The 24848-nt window shown below is 42.1% G+C and overlaps 1 protein-coding gene across 1 annotated transcript in view; it reads left to right on the top strand.

Moving 5' to 3' along the window:
• pola1 (polymerase (DNA directed), alpha 1) overlaps positions 1-22058 on the top strand; it is a 52091-nt gene extending 30033 nt beyond the window's left edge. Inside the window, exons 35-37 of the mRNA XM_019274565.2 lie at positions 6394-6510; positions 13337-13433; positions 20990-22058. Coding sequence (XP_019130110.2) covers positions 6394-6510; positions 13337-13433; positions 20990-21126 — 351 coding nt within the window. The 3' untranslated portion in view covers positions 21127-22058. The remainder of the gene's footprint in view (positions 1-6393; positions 6511-13336; positions 13434-20989) is intronic.
• The last annotated feature ends 2790 nt before the right edge of the window (positions 22059-24848 follow it).

Below are 24848 nucleotides of genomic sequence, written 5' to 3' on the forward strand. Positions count from 1 at the left end.
GAATAGAGAAGCTTTGATTAAGCGGAGGAGGTACAAAGTGGAAGGGTTTGAGCTCTATTCAGTGTGTGTGTGTGTCACAGTGAGTGTGTGTGTGAAGTAGACCGATTTTAGATCTATTCACTTTAAAGCTGGAAGTGTTGACTGCTGAAGCTCAAAAACAGTTAGAGCTTTTTCTGGTGTGTGTGTGTGTGTGTGTGTCCAGGGCAGGTGGATTCCTCTGGTACAGGCGTCGTGTCAAAAAGGCTTCTCCACTGAGTTAACAATAACAATGGGACTCAAACGATTAGTCAGTTACTAGATTAGTTGATTAACGCAACTTTAATTGGCCACTACCGGTAAATTAGTAATTTTTCAAGTTAAAAATACCAAAATTTCACTCACTGCTATGTTAAAAAAAAACATGATACATGGACATATAATTATAAGTCTTGTATGAAAGTGAAGTGGACATTTTCAGTCACACAAAACAGATAATTTGGAGACGTCTCCTTGGGCTTGTCTGACACTTAATAGATCAAATTTACATTTATAATTAATACAATTAGTAGCGGCCCAAATTAACAATGCCTCAGAAAAGATGTAAAAACAAAGTTCCAGACCAGGGCTGCAACTGATGATGAATCACCTTGTAGGAGACACTTTACTATAGAAAATGAACATTACCACTAAGAAAACTGTACATGGTGCAGTTACACTTCAGACTAGAGATGAAACTAATTGTAATATTTAATTAATCTGTTGGTTATCAATCAATCAATGAACTCTTTAGTCACCATAATGTCATAAATTGTGAAATATACTGATACTGTGTAGTCAAAGTTGACGTCTTCACATTGATTCTTTTGTCTCCAGATCGAGTCGACAAATTACTTCATCGACTTAATGTTTCGGTACCAAACAGCCGTACTAAGTAGAAGTTCAAGGGTCAGTTCAAGACAGCAGAAGAATTTAAAAAAAGGTCACTGTATGTATCCCTGCAGCTTCAGCAGACGTGTACAGTAATAAAGAGGGTGTGCAAATGACAGACTCCATACTGTAAGAATAAGAGGTTTAAAGAAGAGATGAGTGTTTAAAATAAGCGAACAGACAAAGATGAGGAAGCAGGGAGAGAGGGTATATTTCGTGGTGGGCCCTGTCGTGGCCTGGTCTTGCCTCTGTTTGGTTAAATTATGTGGAACTCATTTGACGTCTGCATTCAGTGTGTCAGGTATCCACTGCTATAATTATGCAATTATGAGCCTTTATTCTCTCACGTCCGACTGTACACCCCCACCCCCCACCCCCGCTCCGCAGAAATGCCTCAATTAGATTTTTTTTTTCTTTCCCCCCTGCCTCCCTCCTCATGTGCTCCTTGTTTTTATTTCTTTCTGTGCGACTCGCACAGGTCTGTTGCACTTAAACTCAATTTATTTTTATTTTTCCGAGCGCGTGTGTGTGGTTTTGCGGATGGGCTTCAGGTCATGGCACAAGGGCATTGTGGGGCAGCTTGTTCTCTTTTCAGCCAGTCTCAGTTGCCATGTCTCGAGTCCTTGATGCGTGTCTTAATTCATTTTAATGCATGTGAATGGGAAACGATTAATATGTTTGTGCTCACAATGAATACTCTGTGTGTGTATGTCATGGGAACGGCAGTGTGTGCCGAGGCTTGTGTCATAAGAAATAAAACAAAAAAAGACGGAGATCAAGCGGCCCGCCTGTTGAATAACACACTCTGATACTCCTTATCTCCCACCTCAATGAACCATTGTCCTGGATATGTCTTTATCAGAGATGCTGAAGCGGTCTCATTTCCCATGATGCTCTGCTCTTTGTTTAGGAGCAGCAGAGGTGTTTAGATAATTAGCCCTTGGTGCTGGGGTTTGTGGGTAAAGCTGTGAACTCTGGGACTTTCTAATTGATTTGGGACATATGTGTGTGTGTTTGTGCGAACGTGTGTGTTTGGTTTTCATTTAGAGGAGATTGGCTGTCTGTGTGTGTGCAGCTGTGTGTATGTTTGTGTGCGTGTCGGTCTTACATTTTTGGTTTAGTTGCATAATATGGAAAGAAAACATTTACAGTGTGATGTGCAGGTTGTTCTTAAAGGTCCAGTGTGTTAGATTTAAGAGGCTCTATGTACAGAACATGTCAGAAATGGAATATAATATCTATAACTATGTTTTTATTGGTGTATAATCACCTGAAAATAAGAATAGCTATGTTTTTGTTACATTAGAACAAACATTTTATATCTACAGACGCCACAGGTCCAACATGTTGCATGGCCTTGTTTCTACAGTAGCCCAAAACAGACAAACTAAACACGACTCTAGAGAGAGCCTTCCATATTTTTTGTTTGTTTCACCGCCTCTGTAGTTCCTCATTATGAAATTATTGGAAATGTGTTGGTTTCATCATTTCCTGGTGTTGGACAATACAAGAATAGTCGAGATTTATTGTTTTATCAGGACTGCTGTTACCACATCGGGCAGTCAGAGATCTGGATTGTGTCAGATTATGTCAGAAAGACAAAAGCAAAGAGGACTAACGTGCTGATTTAACAAATGAATGTTATTGCAAAGAGGACTAACGTGCTGATTTAACAAATGAATGTTATTGTCCTCAGGCATGTTGAAGGGTCTGGAAGTGTTTCCCTCACCTACAGAAAGCGAACGATAGTTTGTGAATGTGATTTCTGCTGCATGTCAGCGTTGCTTGTTTGGCCTTACTGTTATGGGTACAAGTCTAAGTTAATGTGTAGGTTGAGATATAGGTCCGTCTGGGAATAAATCATATTTCAAAATAATAGGTTAAACTTCATTTTAACACATGTAGCTGATTCGTTTTTCAGAAGTCACATAAAACATTAGCTGGAGATGTGTATGTGATCGAGATGTGACGAGAGATTTGAGAAGGTCCATCTTCTGTTAATCAGTATCTTGGAGAAACTACATCACAGGTTGGGTTAACATGAATGCAACAAAAATAAATACAGATCCTGGAGAAGAACCTGTCAAAGTCTGCAAATGAAAAGTAGCATTTACCCTAAACATGCAGCCAAATCTACAATTTAATGGCTTAAAATATTCTCAAGGAGTCGAGTTTGAGTCCAGACCACTCTCGTCCCCATGTGCATCAGCAAAGTTTGAGCAGTTTTTGCGGAGAACAATGGAGGAGAAATTGCAGCATCCTTGCGTGTTAAGGTGGTGCAAACCCATCTGCACAGACATAATTGGTGTAACTGGGTAAATACATGTGCAATCAATAGTTTTGTTTTATAACGTACTTTAATTTTTCTGCATTTATAGAGAGTAGAATTTCCATTGATCAGTGTCAAAGCTTAATTACATGCGAAGTGATTCAAAGTTAGAAAACATGTAGAAGTTCAGACGGGATTGTGTTTTTGTCATAGAAACATTTTAATGACGGTTTTATTTTTGACCTTTTTTATCGGCACTGTTTGTGCGCCGCATGTCGGCTTCAACAACTTCACTAATTACATTTGTGTGTTCGTTTTGTTTTGCACTTTAAAGTTCAGTGGAAACACATTCAGGTAACCCGTCTTTCTAACCAGTTTGTTCTCGTCAGTGCTTCCCATTAAGGATTATTGAAGGTTTCTGCACCGTAGAAAATGGTTTATGTACTGTAAGGCTGTAAAGAAAGAAAATAATCTTTACCATTTCCTTTGTAGCTGCTGCTGCTGCTCAAAACTGAACAAGAGGCTAGACAAAGCCAAACATAAAAATCAATCAGAGAAACAGTGGCTGCCTGTCTGTGTGAGGGGGATGTGGATAGAAAGACAGGTGCAGTGGTTTTGAGGGGGTTTATTTTGAGTGAATGGAAGGACGGAAGGAAGGATGGATAGACGCAGGAAAGAAGCAAAGGCGTTGATGGTGGTGGGTCTTATGCTCTGTCATTAGTTGGGCATTAACCCCCTCTTCTTTAACCCCCCCCCCTCTTAGTAATGACAGGGCATAAGAAGTAGAGGGGGTGGAGGGGTCTGGAAGAATACGGGGAGATTGAGAGGGTTAGACCACAGCACCTGCCCAGGGTCACTACCTCAACCCAGGGGGTCCTAACTACTGCCATTTTGGCTGTCCACTGCTCTGCCTGTCTGACAAGTACTCACAGAGCAGGACCCCGACGCACAGCAGCTGAAGATACATTCAAATATAAAGAGAGACGAGAGCAGGGTAAATGTAAACCTCTGTTCTTGTGCCTCTTTCTTTGCCTTTGTCGTCTCTTGTTGTTTTTTTTGTCTTTCAACCCCTCCGATTACTTTTCTCGTCACTTCTGTTGTGCAGAATTAAAAGCGGCTAAATGGGAGCGACAATTTTCAGCAAGATTTTCCTCATTACCAGGAACCGTTTTCTAAAGTGTCTCGAGGCAACAAAAGTTGTTTGTTTTTTTTTTCTTGTCAATTTTAAAGAACATCTTTATCAACAAAATAAATGGCAACACCGACACATTTTGTAAATAAAGTAATCACGTAAGGTAGTAAAGGCGGCTATGAATGCTTTTTTTTCCTCCTGATGCGAGCCCTTCTACAGTGTGATCATCTGTCTGATAGAAACACACCTCCAACATGTGTGTGTTTTCAGATATTTCTCTTTTGGCATAGAAAAATTTGAATTTATTTTTTTAAATACTCTTTTTATTGTTTTTTTTTATTCCAGTTTTGTGAGTACAAACATTAGAAAAACAAAACAGACAACAAAACATACAAAACTAAAAAAGTCCCACCCCAAACTAACAGTGAGCAGTGAGTAATATATATCTTTACATACACATACTAAATCAGCAAGATGACAGGAGACAGGCAAGTGAATAGTGTGTATGAAATAAATAGAATGAAATAAAATAAAATAAAAAGGCAGTCAGGCCTCCCCTTCCCGAAAAAACATTGAGTTATGGTTTCTGTAAGAAGGAATGCACCGGTTCCCAGATCCTCCAAAACTTGTGATTGATGACTGATTTGTGGTTAAGGTCATGAGTCAACTTCTCAATAGGAATCTGAGCATGTCGACTGTAGGGACCTGGGGAGTTGACCGCCTCAGCAAAATACATTTTTTTAGCCAGAAATAAAAGAATTATCAACAAAGATTTAGTGTCCGCATCAAAGAAATTGTCTGGGGTATGACTGAGGAGACAGAAAGAAGAAGTCAGCAAAAATTGTTTACCAGCGACCTCCTGAATTACAGAGTGTACCCCTTTCCAGAAAGTCTGGATACAGTCGCATGACCAAAACAAGTGAATAAATGTACGTATTTTACATTTATAACAAAGGTTAGAGATGTCAGGGAACATTCTCTGGAGGCGAACAGGTGTGTAATAGGTTCTCCATGTATGGAGATTGAGGTACATTTAGGGAAAACCCCACTACATATCTTTTCCCAGTCTAGAGGATTAAACGTCACCTCTAGGTCGCGCTCCCATAACGGAGTCATAACCTGAAGATTCAAAATAAAGTAGTGAAACATAAATCTTTATCAGTTTTTTGGGAGACTCAGCCAAAATTATTGTGTTTTCCAATTCTGACAGTCCCATGCGAATCTTGCCTGTCCTCAGAAGGGACCCTATAAAGTGACGAATTTGGAGATACTTATAAAAGTCTTTGTGAGAAATATTAAAATCAGCCCTGATTTGCTCAAATGGTTTAACAGAGTCGGAGTCCAACAGGTCCATAAAGTTAGATAAGCCCTTAGATGCCCACTCCATCAGACCAGTACTCCTAATCTGAGCTGGTAAATCTGGATTCAGAGCCAGGGGAGATCGGAAAGAGAAAACAGGAGGAATATTCTGGTATTTCCTCACGTCTCGCCAAATGAGTAGTGTGTTATAAACAATTATGTTATTCTTGAGGCGATGATGATGAAATGATCTATATTATTGATAAAAGGAAGTAAGTTTTCTGGGATGAAAAGTTAGAATTTAAAGTAATTTCAAAGGAGTATCGGAGTAATAGGAATTTGGGGAGTTTGATAAAAGCTCTGAAAATCATGGAATGAAAAATCAGTTTAGCAAAGTACCTTAAAACTTTATTTTTACTTTATTGCTTGATATTTAGTTTTCCAGTGTTTAGTCTGGGTTCTGCAAAGGTTTTGGCTGCTCTGAAGATGAAACTATGACCAGAAGTTTGATACAGTAAATGACCTGAAGTTTACACAGCTGTCATCTTATTGTTTTCATTAAGGATATATCTGTTCAATTCTTTGATTTATAAGTGATTCTATCTAAATCCCAAACCCTCAAATATTTGGTGCAAAGATATAAAAGCAGCAAATCCTTAGTTAGCAAATTAGTTGCTACTTAATTCTCTGTAGATATGTCTCATTAATCGACTCATTATCTGTTACAGCTCTACGAACGTTTAGAAGCGTCACAGTTGTTGTAACTAAAGTGTTTGATCTCTCTCAGGGCTGGTTGGTGTGTGAGGACCAGGCCTGCCAGAACAGGACCAGACGTTTGCCTATTGCCTTCTCCCGCCACGGACCCATCTGCCCTGCCTGCACCAGGGCGACTCTCAGACCTGAGGTAACACAACCACAAATATCCGAATTCACACACACACACACACACACACACACACACACACACACACACTCTCTCTCTCTCTGGCCTCTGGTTGAGATGTTGAATTGTGTACATTTTGTCCAGGTGATGGTGCTATGGAGCTGAAGTCTCCCCCTCTCATATGTGCTGTACATCTTTACTCATTAGCATCACATTACATATTGTAAATGTACACACACAGGGATAAAAGTAATCTCCCTTTTTGTGTGTGTGTGTGTGTGTGAGTGATGCCTGCCTTCATGTGTTTGTAAGTCACTCAGAGCTGGTTGGTAGTTAAACCATTAAAAACATCTGTCCTTCTAGCCGACTTATGAACGCTTTGTTAGCTTGACCAATGGATTTAAAAGAAACACTCAGTTTGAGTTGATGGTTCAATCTTTTTTTTCATTCCCATTCTTACCAGTCCTGTCTCAACCCTCGCCTTAACTCTCTCTTGTCAGTTTTTTTTTAAATCTTGCCTTCTCCTATCTGCTCCCCCCGGCTGCTTTGCTGTGTCTGACTCTGTGGCGACAGGTTGTAAACCAGAAGGCCAATTTCTGCTGTCACTGTAGCCACTTAGGCGGCCATTGGCGTGCCTGAGGGCCATGGCACTTTAAACTGCAGGCTGAATAAAACATTTAACTCTCTGTGCTCACTCATGCACCCCTTCTCTACGCTAAAAAAACAAAAACAACCCTGTAGCCTCTGTTCATTTTACCTGCTCCTCAATCACACCGTTTGATCTCTGCGCTCTCTCGTAGCGTACTCATACTAACTTTTATGTGCATTGAAGGAAGACGGCAAACTTAATCAGCAAAGTTTACAAGGTGAGGAACTGAAACTGGTTGAAAAAATTATATGAAAAAGGCAAAATCTGATGCATGTTCTCTTCAGATTGCACTCATTAGTCTTCTGATATTTACACTGCAGGACCCTTTAGAAGAAAGCTAAACTGATGGAAGGCGCTTCAGTGAACACACAGAGCATCTCTGCTGATCTGATTAATTAAATGCATTAAAGTATTATTTAATTCATTCAAATTTGATTGTCCTTCTATAAACCTTTGACTACATTATACCCTGTGTTTTAGCAGGACTGTGATGGAGGCCTCCATCTGTCTGAAGGATCTCTGTCCTCGTCAATATGCCGCTTTGGTCTTGAATAAACAAACACGTGGCACACAATGTAGGCAGCACTGCCTTGTTGCAGTTAAACAAAATCATTGCATAACAAGTAGTTTGCAAAAAATAGAACATGTTTATCCAGTGAAGGTGTTGTAAATTCATCTTGTGTGACATTTAAGCACAGAACAAGCTTTAAAATCAGTCATGTAGGGAGTCTGGACGAAAAGGCTCTTGAAGGCCAACTGATTTTCTTACTTGCTGCACTGATGGAGGGCTTACTAAAGCTATTAATGGACCCCAGTGTTGTATTGTGTCTTTTCTTATATTATACCAGCTGTACGTTGGTCTAAACATAATAATTTGCTTAAATGTTTAAGCCGTTAAACTCAAAATCACAAATTTAACTTACAATCTAACCCATGATTTTTAAATTAATTGACACTTGTTTTGAAATGTTCTATTGATTTATAACTAGTCTTTAATATTCACACTGACATAGACCCTTCAGGTACAAAAAGAGCTGCATCTGAGAGACATTTAAACCATAATAAATGTTCCTGACTCTCATATCTGACCTCTCCTCAGACAAGAGAGATTTTACACTCAAAGACTTGGTATAACATGATTTTATATCAGCGCTAACGCTGACTTTTCAGCATTCACTGTTATCTGAATCAAGCCAGTGCACAGAGATTAATAGCCCAGCAGCTTACATATTAAATTGCTGCCAATTATGCAAAGTACTCAAGAGGCCATTCATGGCTGTTTGAGCTGTTGGTAGATCGGCAGAGCTCAAACAACCAGAGAAGAAGATGAACACCAGCCCCCACTCCTGTTTTTTTTTTTTTTTAAATCAAAGTTTTTTGGGGTTGTTGGATGCTCCGTCAGTTTTCTGTGCATCCGGCCAGACTCATCACTCTGGCTATGTTCCCTTTATGCTTTTTTATCTGCCAGTATCATCACGGATTATCAAGCTAATATAAGCACCAGCCAGAAAGACAATCAGAGTTTCTTCTTTGTGTGGAAAAAAAAAACCCAACAACACTTGTTTGTGCCAAAGCTTTTGTAAAAAAAAAGCGTCTTGTTTGTGACTCCGCACTCCTTTTTTATCGCTTGCATCATGGTACATTTACCATCGCTGTGGGTGCTGCCTCTCCTCTCTTCTCCTCCCTCCATCCGTCTCTCTCACTCTGCCTCTTCCTTTTTTCTCCCTCCCTCTCTGGACACAGATTCAGAGCGTGATCTGATCTCCATGTAATGGGAGAGTAATAGGCACTCTGCCTTGATTGGTTGGTAATTTGGGGGAGTTATGCACAGGTGCAATTTGTAATATTTTCAGTAAATTAAATTTCTTTCTCTCTCTCCCTCTCCCTTGCTCTTCATCTCTCCCTCCGTCCACAGCGCTTAACTCAAATGGGCTATTTTTTTCTCACAGTGTCTCAAATCTCTGTCCTGACTTTCCCTTTCTTCTCCCCTTTTTATTCAATGCTTTCTTCCCCGGCTCCTTTCTTTTCAGTTTCTCTCCCTCCTTAGCTCTTACACTCATTCTCTCTCTTCCCTCGGCTTGCTCTTTCTCTCCTCCTCCTCCTCACCCTCCCTTTCTGTCTCCCTCTTTTTCTCCCCTCGTTTTATTGATGTACGCTCAGGCGCCCATTAGAGCTCCCTTTTTCCCTCTAGTGGAAATTGCAGCATGTTAATTTTCACACAAATTACGGCAATAGCAGGTATCTCTATTTGATACATTATAGCGGGAGCAATCAGAGATAATTGAGTGCCTTTCAGAGGGAGACGGCTGCATTCACTGCCGGCTCAAAGCTGCCCCATTATCGCCTAATCGCTCTTTAAACACTGAATTTTGCCGAACAAAAATTCTTGTCATAATTTTGCTTAAGTGTATTTGGAAATCACAGTCCTTTGAGCGAGGATAATTGAAATCAAATCCCTTTCACTGGAGCTGACATTTCTACATTTCCCTCCAATTGAAATTAATTTCAAAAATTGAGCATGAATATCTTCAAATAGCAGGCAATTATGCCTTTCAATGGGGAGAAATTACCGGTGCTGAATCGTTGGAGGCTTGCGGGCGAGAGCACCAGTTAAATGCCTTTGTTTCCCGCCGTGTTTGCCTAGTAAAGATTTACATATATTGACTCATTATGGTGTCTTGTGAAGCTGATCGGCGTGACTACCACAACCGGCAATAACGCTCATCGCATCTAAAAAGCTCAAGAGTTTTAAAGCCTTGTGGCCTCACAGCTGAGGGAAAATGTATGTTTGTTTCTCTCCGTCTCCCTCCCTTTCTCACTCCCTCTCTCTTTCTGCAGCTGCGGTTGTGTGAAGGCTCAGATAGTGTAGCGCTCCCCAGTATTTACAACAGCACGTTTTGTCGAGTACGTGAGAAAAGTGTGTGACGCCGCCGAGGCCTTGTTGTGTGTCACAGCAGCTGCGATATTTTCTTCCAAAGCCATACGCGTGTCGTGGCATCGAATGGCTGTAGTTTCACAGCAGCCTGCACGCTTTCCATCCACTATAAACTCTGTTTTTGTTTTTGCGCTGTCTTTTCCTCACACACACACATTGTCTGACTGACTACCTTTTCATTAACTGCTTCACTGGTGTACTTGAGCGGCAGTATAGTGCACAAAAGTTCTCTGGAGGTCAGATGTGTCTTTGTGTGTGTGAATGTGTGTGTCCCCTAAAAGATAGAGACAGGTGTTTTTAAGTCTCAGGGGAAGTCTTGAGTGCTCGTTTTGTTGTGCGAGCCATTTTCTGACTGTTGCTCTGTGATTTGGATCAATTTGTATGATTTAGCGTCTTTTTCTTATTTCTCACTTTCTTCCTTTATTCTATACATCCTGCCTCCTCTCTTTCTTCTCTCTCTTACACACAGACACTTTTCCCCTCTTCCTTTTAACTGAACAGTGTTTGTGCATGTGTACATGTGGCGGGATGTGTGTGTGTCTTTGGGGGGGGGGGTGGTTGGGTGGCTGGGGGGGGAGTCAATCGGGGGAAGAGGGAGGCAAAGGAGCAAGGGGTACGAGGTGGGGGCTGGGGGGTCCTACGCTCCCGGGAGAGAGGCAATTTCACAGCTGGTTTGCTCCTTAGGCAGTCAGGCTGAAAATGCTGCAGATTTGTGGAGCAAATTGAAATGGTGTCAGTGCAGGAACAAAGCGCCGAGCTGAATGACGAGGTAGGCGTGTGTGTGTTGCAGTGTGTGTGTGTGTGTGCGTGTGTGTGCGTGTGTGTGTGTGTGTGTGTGTGTGTGTGTGTGTGTGTGTTAGAGAGAGAGAGAGTGAGGTGGGGTTGAGGGGCCCTAAATTCAATAACCACCCTGTAACATTTTAGCCACGCCTTTCTGACACCTGTCAGTCAATCAGTATGTAGCGACTGGCCCGCCCACAATCAGCATTATATTGTTTGAGTGTGTGTGTGTGTGTCCGTCCGTGTGTGTGTGTTTTATTTTCAAGAGGAAGAAGTGGTGTGCCGTGTTTGTGCCGTCCGAGCTTGTTCAACCTTGGCAACCGTAACCGAGGCTCCATTATGGGATGTGCATGGTTTGGTTGTTGACTAGGCAGTGCATCAACGGTCAACAGCTGTGCGTGCCATGTGGGCAAGCCATAGAAAGCCATTAAACACATATACGCACACACACACACACACACACACACGCACACACGCACACACACACACACACACACACACACACATCACATAGTTTGCATTTAGTTGCATTAGATACTCTTGCCACTTGATTATGCCACAGCAGTAAAAACTGAAATTACAATTACGCACCTTGCCGATTGGCAGGTATAATAGGCACACACAAACACACTTCAGTCACTCACTCTCGCACACACAGACACTGACACACAGGAATTGTCAAGGGATTCTTCCTTGTGGTAATAATAAAGCACTCGGCGCACACCTGATGGCAGTGTGGGGTCGGGGCTTAGTGTGCCCTCTCCAGCGTAGCAGGGAAATGACGAGCCAATAACTGCAATTAAACATGCAGTATAATGGCTAATCAAATTGACAGCCTCGGCTGTTCGCATGCCTCTCTCACAATGGCTTATCACAACAAACTATTATGAGGGAGGGTATTTCAGGCCTGATCCCCTCTTTTCTTTCTCTCTCTCTCTTCCTCACTGTCTCAGATTCTCTCCATCTCTCACTTTTTTCTGTATCTGTACCCTTTCTCTTTCGCTCTTTTTTCCCTTCTCTCTTTCCCTCCCACCTCTCGTCTTGCTCATCCTCTACGTCTCTCTCTCGCTCTCTCTCTCTCTCTCTCCCTCTCTCTGTCTTTCCCTCTGGCAGGCTGTTGTGTGGCTCCAGTTAATTGCAGTGGAGATTAACAAAGCAAGCAAATTAGTTTTCTTGCTTTACTGTGTCACACAGAGGAAGGGAGATGTTTTCAGGGAGGTAGACTCGAATGAGCGGGGAGCACATTTGTAGAGTCACGCTCACTCTACCTGTTTCTCAAACTGGCAAACAGGATTTATTCGTCTGTTTTGGGCAGCTTTTTTGTGCCGTGTCATGATCTCGACTCTCCTGTCTCATTAGACTAAAATAAAGGGGATTAATAACTCATTTATATAGACAGGAAATAAAATGGATGAGTGGCTTTGTTGTTGAGTTAAGTGTCTCATGCAGGTGGTGACATACCGTATGTGTTGAGGTCAAAGGGAGTTTGAATAGAGAGAAGAGAGTAATGCGTTCACACATCAGCGGAATGGGAAAAACAGAAAAATTATCACTATTACTATGATTATTCCACATTTGTGAGTGTTCATGCGTTTAGACCTGAGTTAGAGATTATTTTCATTACTGAGTAATCTACAAATTCAGTGTTTCCCTTATAAAATGTGAGACATCCAGCTAATGGGCTAAAACCCAAAGATCTTAGTGTTCTATCGAATAAGATAAGAAAGGAAGCAGTTTTTTACCTTTGTCAAGCTGAAATCTGCAAAGGTTTGACTTTTTTTAGGCTAGTAATGTGTAGGCTGTGATGATACATATTAGAAGATTTATAGATTGTCTATAGTAGTGTTACAATCTGAAAGCATTGGCCTCAATTCAAATCCTTCATTATCGGGTATCTCCACAGTCTGATCCGACGCTCACATGTACCTACATGTCGATTAAAGGTGTGATATACTGAACAGCTGTAGCTTTTTTAAATGTTTCACGAGCTACCTGATCCAAACTCTAAAAGCTCACGTCTGGTGTGACTGAACGATGCCAACCCGGGTGTCAGAACAGACTCAGTCACCAGGGTAATAACATAATTGTTTCACATTCAAACACTCTAATTTCTACCCTTATATGCAGGAAAACGCTCGCAGTCTAGAGCCAGCTGTCATTATGGAAAGCCGCGCTTGCAACACTAGCAGGCTGACAGAAAACAAGAGATATATATGCCCTGATACCAATACTGATACCGCCATCATGGCGTTTTCAGCCATTTTATAACCAATCGGATACTTACGGATCCGGATTGGTACCAATGATGTCCGGCCAAAGTGGGCTACAAACTCCACTACAGCTATCCTTGTGTTACCTTACCAACAAAGCAACATTTTTGCCACAACATTCATCAGATTGTACTTTAGATCTTGTTCCCTTTTTGTGTTTTTGTCGACACATCAGCGTTTTAATCAGCGTTGGTCTGTGTGTTTGCTCTACAGTACTCCGAGAAGGCCCTATACAACCAGCTCTGCTTCTACAGGTTCATCTTTGATTGGGAGTATGCAGTCGCCAAAGTACTACCGCCTGAAGAGAGAAGTAAGACTATGCACACACACATACTCTATGGTGCTTGTTACGATCGTGTACCTAACTTTCAAAAGTGTTTTTCGGTTGCTCACAAGACTCATTTTTAAAGTTTTGTGCAGCGGTGGTTGTGAAAACGGGTCAGCTTTTTTTTAAAATTAAAATGTTTTTTTTTTTCCTTTTCTTTTGACTGTTTTTATTATTCAACAGTACCGCCTTTTGGAACAGAAATCAACTTACTAGAACGGCTGTTGAAGTTTGAATTTTGATGTCCTAACAATGCTTCCTCCCAAACACACATACAACATAGCATTAGCAATCAATGGCTCAACGTAAACCCTTTACCCAGGCTACACTTACAGTATTCACCAATGATGTGTGACACACATGCGCGCGCGCACACATGCACGCACACAAGTAGCGGAGGATGGGCATTGGATATGGGGAGGGGGGTTAAGGACATTCAGCTCCTCGAGTCGACAGCCCTAATTTAGGAGACGGATTCAATCACACACACATACAGAATGCAAAACGCTCCAATCACTGGAAGAAAGAAGGAAAGAGTCCTCGATCGCTCTCCCTCTACCCCTACCCTCACTGTCCATCTCTACCGCTTTCTCTCCTTTGCTCTCTCTCTCTCCTTTCTCTCTCTCCCTCTCTCTCTCTCTCTCCCTCTCTCCCCCTTTCCCACTCTTGGACAGGCACTCGTTTGGCTGTGTTGATTGAAAACAGGTTTTAGATTTGGGGAAATGATAGGGGGAGTAATGGGCGCGCTGACGAAAGGATAGCCCTTCTCCTATAATGGGACATGGAGCGTATATTTCCCCCCTTGGACTCAAATAGATGCTACTCCAGCGCTCTGGGCGCGCTCAGTAGGCGTCAGCCACAGGGCCTCTTTACCCATAGTTCTCCCTGATTGATGTCACTTGATTAGAAAGGGCCGCTGGGCCGAGTGATTTATTTATTTGATTAAATATTTATGTATGTATGTTATTTATGTATGTATGCCTGAATGCTGCGAGTGTGTGTGCCAGCCAGGACCCGAGCGAGGCAGCGAAAGAGTGAGACAGCAGAGGTAAATATAACGTGTAATCAACAGATGACCACTCAGAAGATGGAGGGAGCTGAAATAGAGGGATTGGGCCAGTGTAGAGGAGGGGGGAGAGGGAAAGAGTACTAACATGATTATAGCCTCCATTTTTGCTTTCTTTTCTTTCTGTCTTTGCCCAGATGCAAGAAATCATTGCCAATCAATTCTCACCTCTCCTCCTTTCTTTATGTTCCCGTGCTTTGCAGTGTTTTTGATCCGCACCGGGCTTTCTCTTCCCGAGTTTCAGCCTCGCAATACAATACAGTACATTCAATACTTGATGGCAAAGCATTATAAACGTGTGCTCACAGTTTACTGTAGATACATGTAGAAAGTAAAACACATGATGCACAGTCGTAGAGCGTTTTGACATCTTGTCCTGTGACGGACACAAACATTTTGTTGAATGACACCAGCGTCACATGTTTTTGTCTGTCTGCTTACTATTTCAAAATCAGACACACTTTGTAAACTATACCGTAAACCACTGTTGGCCAACATTTTGGGTTTGACACACTTAAATATGAAGTTATATCTATTTGTGACACGTTGTTTCAGGTTACATAATCTCTCCCAATGGGTGATTTTGGCTCCCCAGTGCATAAGAGTGGAAAAAAAGCCTTCCCAAACTTCATCAGACTTAAGGAAGTCAAACTATCCAACCATTCCATACAGACAGCAAAGATTAAAGAGGAGTATCAACATAATTTTGTGCTGCTTGTGCTATCCTGTTACGCAGTTTGTGATCCTCTGACATATCTTGGAACCTGTTGAGGTTCCCCACCCTCAGGTTGACATCTACACCTTTTTTTAATACGCACTTTTTGACTTCTTCCACGTATCAATTGCCAAAGCTCATTAATAGTGTAGTGTAATAATATTTTACTTGTTTAAGCTACAAGCAAAAAAAAAAGTCACAGATTAGAGGACACTCTGGGGTATTGGGTCATCCACCAGCAGTGCGGTTTTTAACCACCACTCCGTGTCCAGACACCATCGTGTTTACTTGTTCAAGTAGCTACTCACTCTCCTGTTTCTCTGAGTTGCCAGTCCATCAAATCATCCCCCTCCCTGCTTGATGGTTACCGCCACTCTCCCCCACGTCGTCCCCAAAATCTGTTTTCTAACACAGAATATGCGACTGCATCCCGGCTGAAACACCCTGTACTGTTCTGCAACCAGTGTTCAGCACCGCCCAGCACTCTGCAGATTTAACATTCACAACAAGAAGCCCACTGACTTGATATCACAGTGAAAATGTTTAGCAATACCGGACCGATGCAAGCTGCATTTCAACGTTTTGCAAAGCAAATTATTCTTTAACAGCAGACTCAGTTATATTGGTGATTGTTTGCAGAGTGATTGCAAAGTGGTGTAGCACATCTAAAGTTACAGTTAAATCCATCATAGCTCCCAAAGCCAACCGTAACTGAACAAAATGTTTATTAATTTAATAATTCAGAAGGGTTTATTTATTGCCGATTTCGGACTCTGTTGCCTAAATATTCATAATCTGACAGACTCAGTTAATCTCGTCAAGCAACAGCGACTCCACCAAATGATCACACACTCACACCACTGCTTCCCTGAAATGAAGGAGGATACATGTATACACATACTCATGCTGCTATAAAATATAGGTTTATGGTGTTATCCCTCTGTCCTGGGGCAGTAATACCACATATTACTGCATTACACACCCAGGGGCCACACTGCTCAGATTACAGGGCAGAGACATACAATCCTATACACCCTACTCCTCTCTGTTGTGAGTGTTGTCCCTGTGGGAGTGTGTGCTTGCATACCTATAGAGATTTATGAGCAATGTTTGTATGTAGATCATTACACCTTTGTGTCTTTCCGGTGGTCCTGGTGCTGTTTAGTGAATGTAAGTAGCTGGTTAGACTTTATGCTGACTTTGTCCACCATTTATGATCATAAGCAGTTAATTCTGGCCATCAGTGGTCGTGGTATTGGATTTGTGATACAGAAATAAAGACATACCATTGTCTAAACTTCTAAAAACACACTGAGCTGCACTGTTGCGCCAGCTGACATGTTCATTAATCACGATAAACCTGGACACTGTAGTTTATTTTGAGTTAATCTTACAAAAACCATCCTGCTGCTTTAAATACTTTCTAACTCACCGAGTGTGTATTAATCCACACCTGCAAATAGTCCCCAACAAACGCATCATTTCCTCTTGTTCAGTCTCAGAACCTATTGACTATCGTCTGAAGACTATTTAGCCTCTGGGTGCAACGACTAATGTTTCTAAAAATAACTTTAAAAAAAAAGCGGATATCCAGGCTGAGATTTCCTCTGCAGACCGATTAGCAACTTGATACAATTTGGCTCATCTTTCCAAACAGGTATCTACATCTGTATGTAGGTGAATGTTTTAAAAAAAAACAAATACGAAGCTAAATAATTTTTAGGAGATAGCTTTTGGATTCTACATGCCACCAAAGCCAACTCAGATGGTCAGTTATATTACTACCAACTGTCAACCTTTATAAAGATCCTTTTTTGACTAATGTCAGCTAAAATCTGCAGTGCCCATATATGGATGATTTGTCTTGTCTTAAAAGAATTGCATCTGGAGTAGGAAAGAATGGAGCTGAGTCAGATCGAGGTCATATCAACGTTCCTACACCACAAAGAGACCCATCCAGGATTTGTCTTTGACTTGGACCACGACTACTTCCTGTAAAGGGTCTCGTGATGTTTATTTTGGCCCGTTGGCTTCAGACCTGCCTGAATTACTCACACCATATGTCCTCTTCAGCTGGACTGCTTAGGTTTGAAAATGCCCTGAGGAACACAAACAGGTAGAGGAAGTCTCAAAGACGACAGACGCTGGCTGCTTATTGATTTTTATAGAATTTGCCAGTAACAGTATAGAGTATTATAGTAGTACATTATGTCTTCAGCCGCATTGTTTAGATGATACCTGGGTATTTGTGGCTCGTCCAGCCATTCAGAAAAGTCTGAATGTGTATATTTACTTGTGTACTGAACTCGCACAATAAAGCACATTAAAGTAAAATAGCTTTACACAAAAGAGCTCTGAGTCAAAGCTGAATGTAATTTGATCAGCTTGAATGTGTGTATGCACGCCGCAGTGCTGCAAGCGCGCCTGTGTGCACCTTTGCAAAGCAGTGTCTGCCTTATCTACATGTACATTGCATTTTTTGTGCCTGATTGCTGCGACTGAGTAAAACATGGAGGTAATTTCGTCCTCTGCAGGAGATCTCTAATAGATTATACACACATAGAGGCGCACACTCTATGGAAAAGAAACATGCTGTCCGTTCCTAGGCCGGGAACATCCCGTATCAATGACTATCAAATCATTTCATGTCACTTTGCTTCTCTCCATCTCCCCTGCTCTCCCTTTTTTTTAATCTCCCTCCCTCTCTCTCTCTCTCTCTCTCTCTCTCTCTCTCTCTCTCTCTCTCTCTCTCTGTGTCTAACTGTTGCCTTTCTCTTCCCTCCATCACCCCTCCCCTCTGGGTCTCAGTCTTGAGTGTGGGCAGTATGATTGCGTGTGTGAGCAATAATGTAATTTTGCCGCATTGATAAAATATAAATTGTCCTTGAGCTGCGCTTTTCTAATGATCCATTTACCGACAGCTTCCGTGCCACCTCTCAGCACTCTGCGTTTGCGCCTCTTCTACCCTCCCACTCCTTTTCCCTCTCCCGCTCTGTCTTCTTCTCCTCTTTTCCTCCTCTCTCCCTGTCCATCTCATCCTCTTTCCATTTTCTTCCCCTCTCTCTCTCTCTCTCTCTCTCTCGCGCTCTCTCTTTCTTCATCCTCCACGCTCCCCTCCCTTTCTCCGGCGATACAAAGCGGGGTGGCAAAATCCGCGGGTGCGATTGTCAAATCAATTATTCATTCTGTGCAATTACACTCACACAAAGAAGTTTCCCTGTGCTCCGAGTGGTGATTAAATTAACTGCTATTCCAGCTGCCCGTCGCCACCAGCCTAATAGAATATTCATGGAGGCGGCCGACGGAATGGCCGATCTCCATTAACTTCATCATGCTCACTTAATTACAGGCTTGTTATTGTATTTACACCTAGTTAGAGCGTGCAGAGCCCCGATCTACTCGTGCCCAGCACCGCCAGAGTATGCGCGAGTGTGTGACAACACCTAGTTAGAGCAAAGATAACCCCTGATACACTCACAGTGAGCGCGTGTGTGTTGGTAGTCCGCGCGGATGTGTGTGTAAGGAAGAGAGGCGATGTCTAATGCGATCAATTAGGCAAAGTTTTTAAGCATCTAAAGCTACGCATGTGTGTGTACAGTATGATTTCTATCCATCGCTCATGTTATTTCGCTCCTCCGGGCCTTCCCAGCAGCGCCATCTCCCCGCTCTTCTTCTCTTTCTGCCTCCACACTCGCTCTTTAAGGGAGGCTATTTATTTGAACTACACTCCCCACTGTGCTCCCGACTTGCAGCAAGGTCTCTCCCTCTTTCTTTTCCTCTCGGTGACTCTCAAATCATTCTTTTATCTGTTCGCCACACAGTGATTGAGGTGGAAACTGGGGAAGGAGTGAGGAAGGGGGAGGAAAGAGAACAGGAGGAGGAGGAGGAGGGGGGAGAATTATTTTCTCCTACCTTTCAGAAATGATGACATGATTGCTTTCGCTTGATCATGCATCATCACCCTCCTTCTATTCCCCAGATAAATAGACTAGTTTGTCTCTCTCTGCCTCTCCTCTCCCCTTTTCTCCCTCCGTCCCTGTCCTTGCTAACATGAGGATTATCTGGTAAACGTTGCCGCTGCCGTTTAAGTCAACCACACCATCTTCTGTGTGTGTGTGTGTGTGTGAGATTACTGTTTGTCACATAGATGTTTTTTAGTCGCCATGACTGTGAGTTAGTGCGCTTTTTAAGTGTTTAACTACCGTGTGTGTGCTTGTGTGTGAGCGCCTCACTGTATATCTCTGTGTATCTAACCTTTGTTCCCTTGGGCAGTCAGTGGACTGGTATTTATCCAGCAGCCACTAATGCAGCAGGCAGGAAGGACGAGACAGGAGATAGGCGAGGACATGACAACTGACCATATGGACCGTGACTGTGTGTGTGTGTCACTAAGTTTTTAATTTGTTTGCTCATAGTAAAACACTTTCATTAAAAGCCATAATGACTGTTTATTAATCGAATCCCTCGATGGAAAAAGAATTAATCTGCACCGATTTTGACAGTCAATTATTTATTCATCGAACCCTTCAGTTTCAGTTCCAGCTTCTCATTTTAAGAAGCAACAACTAGTGATTTTCATTTTAACTTAAAATAAAAAAGACTCAAATGATTGATCGATCGTCAGAACAGTTGCCGATTAGAGTTCTGTCGATCGACTAATTGTTGCGACTCCAGTTGCAGCCATAATCAGAAGAACGATAGTATTCATTCTCTCAAGGAAGCAAACCTTCAGCACACTATCACGATCACTTTAACTCACTTCAGTTGAAATATTCTGTCCTTCATCAGCAACATTCAGAGAGACAAACATTACTGTTAACAGATATTTGAACATAACTGGGGATAAATATTTAGACGTTTGTATGATTTTTACGCATTGGGTTTCTTATTTTTTTCGATTCGTATGTTTGATCTATTGACATTTTAAATTTGACTATCGTTTACAAAAGAAGAGCCCGTTGATCAGCAATTTGATTGGCCATGTTTTTTTTATGTATATGCTCATGGAGCTGTTGACGGAAGAAAAACTTAATTCATGTACAATGAAAGAAACTAGAAGAATCTTGTCAAATCGGATCAGTTGCAGACAAAACTTCTCTCGTTTCCACGTCCCTGCTTCTTCACCACAAGCTCCAGTCATCGCACCATTATTCGTGATGCAGCTCGCCACACTCTTTGGTTTGATAGCGTGTTATTACTTGGTTTCATGATACTTCATCTACACTTGATGCTTGGTATAATATTGTAAAGATTTGGTTTTGGTGGCCACCCTGCCCAGGAGAGCAGCTCTCTGTCTTCTCTCTGGTCTTATTACGGCCCACCTGAAGGGATAAAAGGAACAAGATATTGACTTCATGCTCTCATTGGGCTTTTCTATCGATCTTATGATCCTGTGTGTGTGCACACGCTGCCATCGACCCCCCTCAGTCCAATTCTGCGATGCCCCTCCCGGCCCTCAAAGTGATAGTATTACTGGCAGGATAACATTGGATCTGTTAGCTCTTCAGTTAAACGCTCTCCGTGTTTATTAGCAACGAGACAAAGCCGGCAAAGCCGCTCCTCTTCCAGCAGAACTCTGCAGAACCTAATCATAGGGATGGATAGAGGTGAGAGTCATCTTTAGCGAATCATTCACCAGTTTGATATGCACACATCGCAGACGCCTATAGTATTGACTTTGATGCAGCTGAGGAACTGGCTGATCTTCCGTTGAGCTCTAGCAACACTAACACTTCTTTTCTTTCCTTCCTTCAACTCCAGGTCGTACAAAGACTTGGAACAGAGAAGAAAAAGTGTATCGGAGGCTGAAGGAAGTGCCAGACAAAGCGTTGGCTACCAGCGGCTACTCGGAGATTAACCTGGCTAAACTCTTCCAGGCCTTCTCCTCCATCAAGTAAAACAACACACACACGACTGTAAAGACGCCGCCGCAGAGAAGCTCCAACATCTCAGTCAAATGTGCACGTTCACCTGCATCTGGTTTCTCTGTTACTGGTTTCTGAATATAGCAGGATTGGTCAGTTTAGGCTTCGACCTCCTAAAACCCCATATCATCTCCCTGAACCTAATGGGCTTGTTATATGACTTAAAAACCCAATCACACCTTTTCCCTTCTCTGGTTTCTTCACATAGACACTTGTGACTTGACCCTATCACCCTGACTCTGTATGGTAAAGGGGGAGTAGCAATCATACCTAAATTACAGTCTATTGTATGTGTATGTGTGTGTATGTGTGTGCCCAGATGTGTGTGTGTGTGTGTGAGGGGAGAAAAATGACTTATCCTCAGTGCAGCCAGTATACTCCAAAAGCCGCTAATTAGCCAATGATAGTGACCCCGGCCACTAAGACCACTGGATGCCTGCAGCGATCGGACACTTGTTCTGATTACCACCATTCATCCCGAGTGTGTGGTCCCCTCTGTGTGTGTGAGAGAGAGTGTGTGTGTGAGTGAGATCAGGAGGATGAAAGAAAGAAGTAAGGAGGATGCAGGGAGTGACGTGGGTGAGGGAGGCCACACGTTCTGCTGCTCCGTCGCTCTTTTGTCTCCGTATCGAACAGCTGATCTCCTCCACCGCCTCTGTTTAACTGTCATTTCATCCCTTTCACTCTTCTTCATCTTCTTCTACCCTCCCTCCTCTGCAGAGTGTTTTAATGCCTGTAATTTTCTATGTATCCGAGTTGTGTTGCTCAGGTGGGTTTTTGTAATGATTTTTTTGTTTGTTTTGTTTGTAATGACCAGAATAATTCATATTGGGTTATTTTCATATTGTTAATAACCTTTTTTTGATACTAAAACCTCAATAAAAAAATAAATGGATCCGATGTTAGTCTTGTTTTATTTGCAGTGTGGGAGGGTGACAGAAATGGGTGGACGGATATCCTGTTTCCTGTCACCACTGCACGATATGACACAACAAACATGCCTTGGAAGTTTATTAGAAAACAAAATGGGTAAAAGTGACAAAAACACACATTTCATGTCTGTTGGGTAAATAAAACCATATTTAAATACTAGGTCTGAGGATTTTCTGAATTTTTCTTAAACTCAACAAATCCCACAAAAACACAAAAACCAACAATGAGTTGATGAAGTTCTGCCTGTGTAGACAAAGCCTGACTTTATCCCTCTGTGTCATAGGCCTCCATTATTGTCCAAAGACTTAAATTAAAAACGCATCAATGAGCCACACTGTTGAACCGGGTGACAAGTTCCTAATTTGATCCAACATACATCATCCTGCAGCTGAAAACAGATTTAAAATTTCAATTTTTCTCATATAAATCAAAAGTTATCTTGTGACACTTTCAATATAGGATAGGTCTTTATAATATTTAGAGCCAACAGTTCCCACCAAGCAAGCATTGCTCCATTATTACCAGTTTGAGTAACATTTCCTAAAAACTACATCATCCAACTATTAAACAAAATCACCTAGTCTTATTTTACAAATAAAATTACATATTTGTGATTTATTTTTTCCAAATATTCTCCACACATAAAAAAACCCAACAGAAAATAAATAACTAAACAGAGAAACAAAAAGGGAAACATAATAAAAGACATAAATATAAGAAATCCTTCATAATGAAGAGATAATGTCATATTAAACACTAAGATCTGCATGAAAATGTACCTTGAGATGTCTGTAGAGACCTCTCTGGGGAGTCTATCCTCTGTCCGTGAAGGATGGATATGATAGCATGTTGAATTCAATGTGAAACCTTTGGGACGATGTCTGAAGAACACATCTTTTCTAAACTACTTCGAAGAGACTTGCAGGTTCAGATGGTGTGAATGGGTTTGGGGACACAGACATGCAGAGGAGTGTTGAGATCTTTTCATGGTGTTTGTTGACAAAAAGTCTAATACGGAAAATCACCTTTTGAGTACAAAGATCTGTGAGTTTGGAAATCAACAGAAGTCGATTATTCAGCAGAAATGAAGTCAAAGAGAGTTTTCAATGAGTTCTTATGGGAGTTGCCAATAAGGCTAAAACCATGTAACATATTTTATATTGCAGTGTCGTGATGTGCTGCATTCTGTGGGAAATCGGCACATCATATCGACTTGGTTTTTTTTAATACATTGATTCCAAAATTGAACGAAACGTGTCATTGCACCGATACAGTCCACGCTCTGTAAATACAGTATGCATTACCTCGGCTGCAGTGAAAGTTCAGTCTAACTCACCACATCAAGTGTTTTCACCATTTTCCTCCCAAGAATTCTCCTTTTGTGTTTAATACAGTCGACTTTTTTTTTTTTTTTTTTTTAACTCCATCCTCCTGTGTGCATTTCCATAAACACTGCACGCCTCACAAATCACTTCAAACCACTGTGACTTGTGAAGGCAACCTTAAGTGGGCTGAACACTTAAACCATGATTCACTATGCAATGGATAGAACATGCTGTGTGTGTGTGTGAGAGAGAAAGAGAGAGGGAGGAGGGAAAAAAAAGTGTCTTGGTGCATTTCAAGCTCATAACTTTACATATTTATTAAATCACATCAGATCTGACTACTTCTCCCACAGTCGCTTTGCTTGTTTTCTACTGGATTTAATCAACTGAAGCTCACATGCACAGGCCTGCTATATTCCCACTGCCTTGCAAGGTTGCTGCAGGTTTTTCAAGTAAGAGTGAGAGAGAGGGAGCCTCATTTTGTCTCCCCCCCAGTTTGGACTAAAAACCAGTCAAATTGAGTCCCTCTGCATTAATTCGACCCTGCTAAGCTAATAAGGTCGAACAAGTCTCTTTGTATTGTCGTGTTAAGCTTTATTGCTTGTCGTTTTGACCAGCGATGGACAAGGTAGGCTTTGATGAGGGAATTAGTCCCCTATTCTGTCCCTGTTATTCATAGCGCGGTGGAACATACAAGCACCAGAGAGGGTGTCAAAAGGAGAGCCGGTCCTATTGCAAAGTGTCCCCCTTGTTGGAGCTGAAAGGGCGGTTATGAGACGATAAACCGCTTAATACACTGAGCTAATTGGATGAGAGCAAGAGAGACGGGGGAATTAAGGGGCGATCCGAGAGGGGAGCCGGAGTGCCATGGCCCTGCTATTCAGGTCTTTTCATCGGGGCCGTTTCTCCGCCTGGGGTGGGAGGTGGAGGAGGAGAGGGGATGGGGAGGTGGTGATGGTGATGGAGGTGGTGGTGGTGTGTGTGTGTGGGGTGGGGGGGCAGAATAGGCTGTTCATCAAAGCGCCTTTTAGAGCTCCTCTCCCGGGGACTGAGTGAGGACTGATCCGGCTGAGGCTGTGGAGTGATTGGGCCTATTCTCTCAGGGAAAGGGACGTGGTGGGAGCAACGAGGCCCCGGGAGAATCCAAAATCACGGGGCCAAATCAAGTCCAGCAGCTGGGGGAAATGGCGGTGATGAAAATGGGCACGACAAGTCAGTGGGAGGACATTTTTTCTTGGACACCTGGATTTAACCTGCGAGAATACAGGAGCATTAAGGCCCAGTGGATTGACACAATCTACCAAATCATGTAGATTTTTTTTTTTTGCAGCCAATTTGCAAAAAAAAAAAAAAAACACCGCATGATTGAGCTGTATTCACCACCTCTTTTTATATATATATATATCAACATTCATCATGATCATTCATGCAACAAGA

The sequence above is a fragment of the Larimichthys crocea genome, chromosome XXIII (genome assembly GCF_000972845.2).
Source record: "Larimichthys crocea isolate SSNF chromosome XXIII, L_crocea_2.0, whole genome shotgun sequence".
Lineage (NCBI taxonomy): Eukaryota > Metazoa > Chordata > Actinopteri > Sciaenidae > Larimichthys > Larimichthys crocea.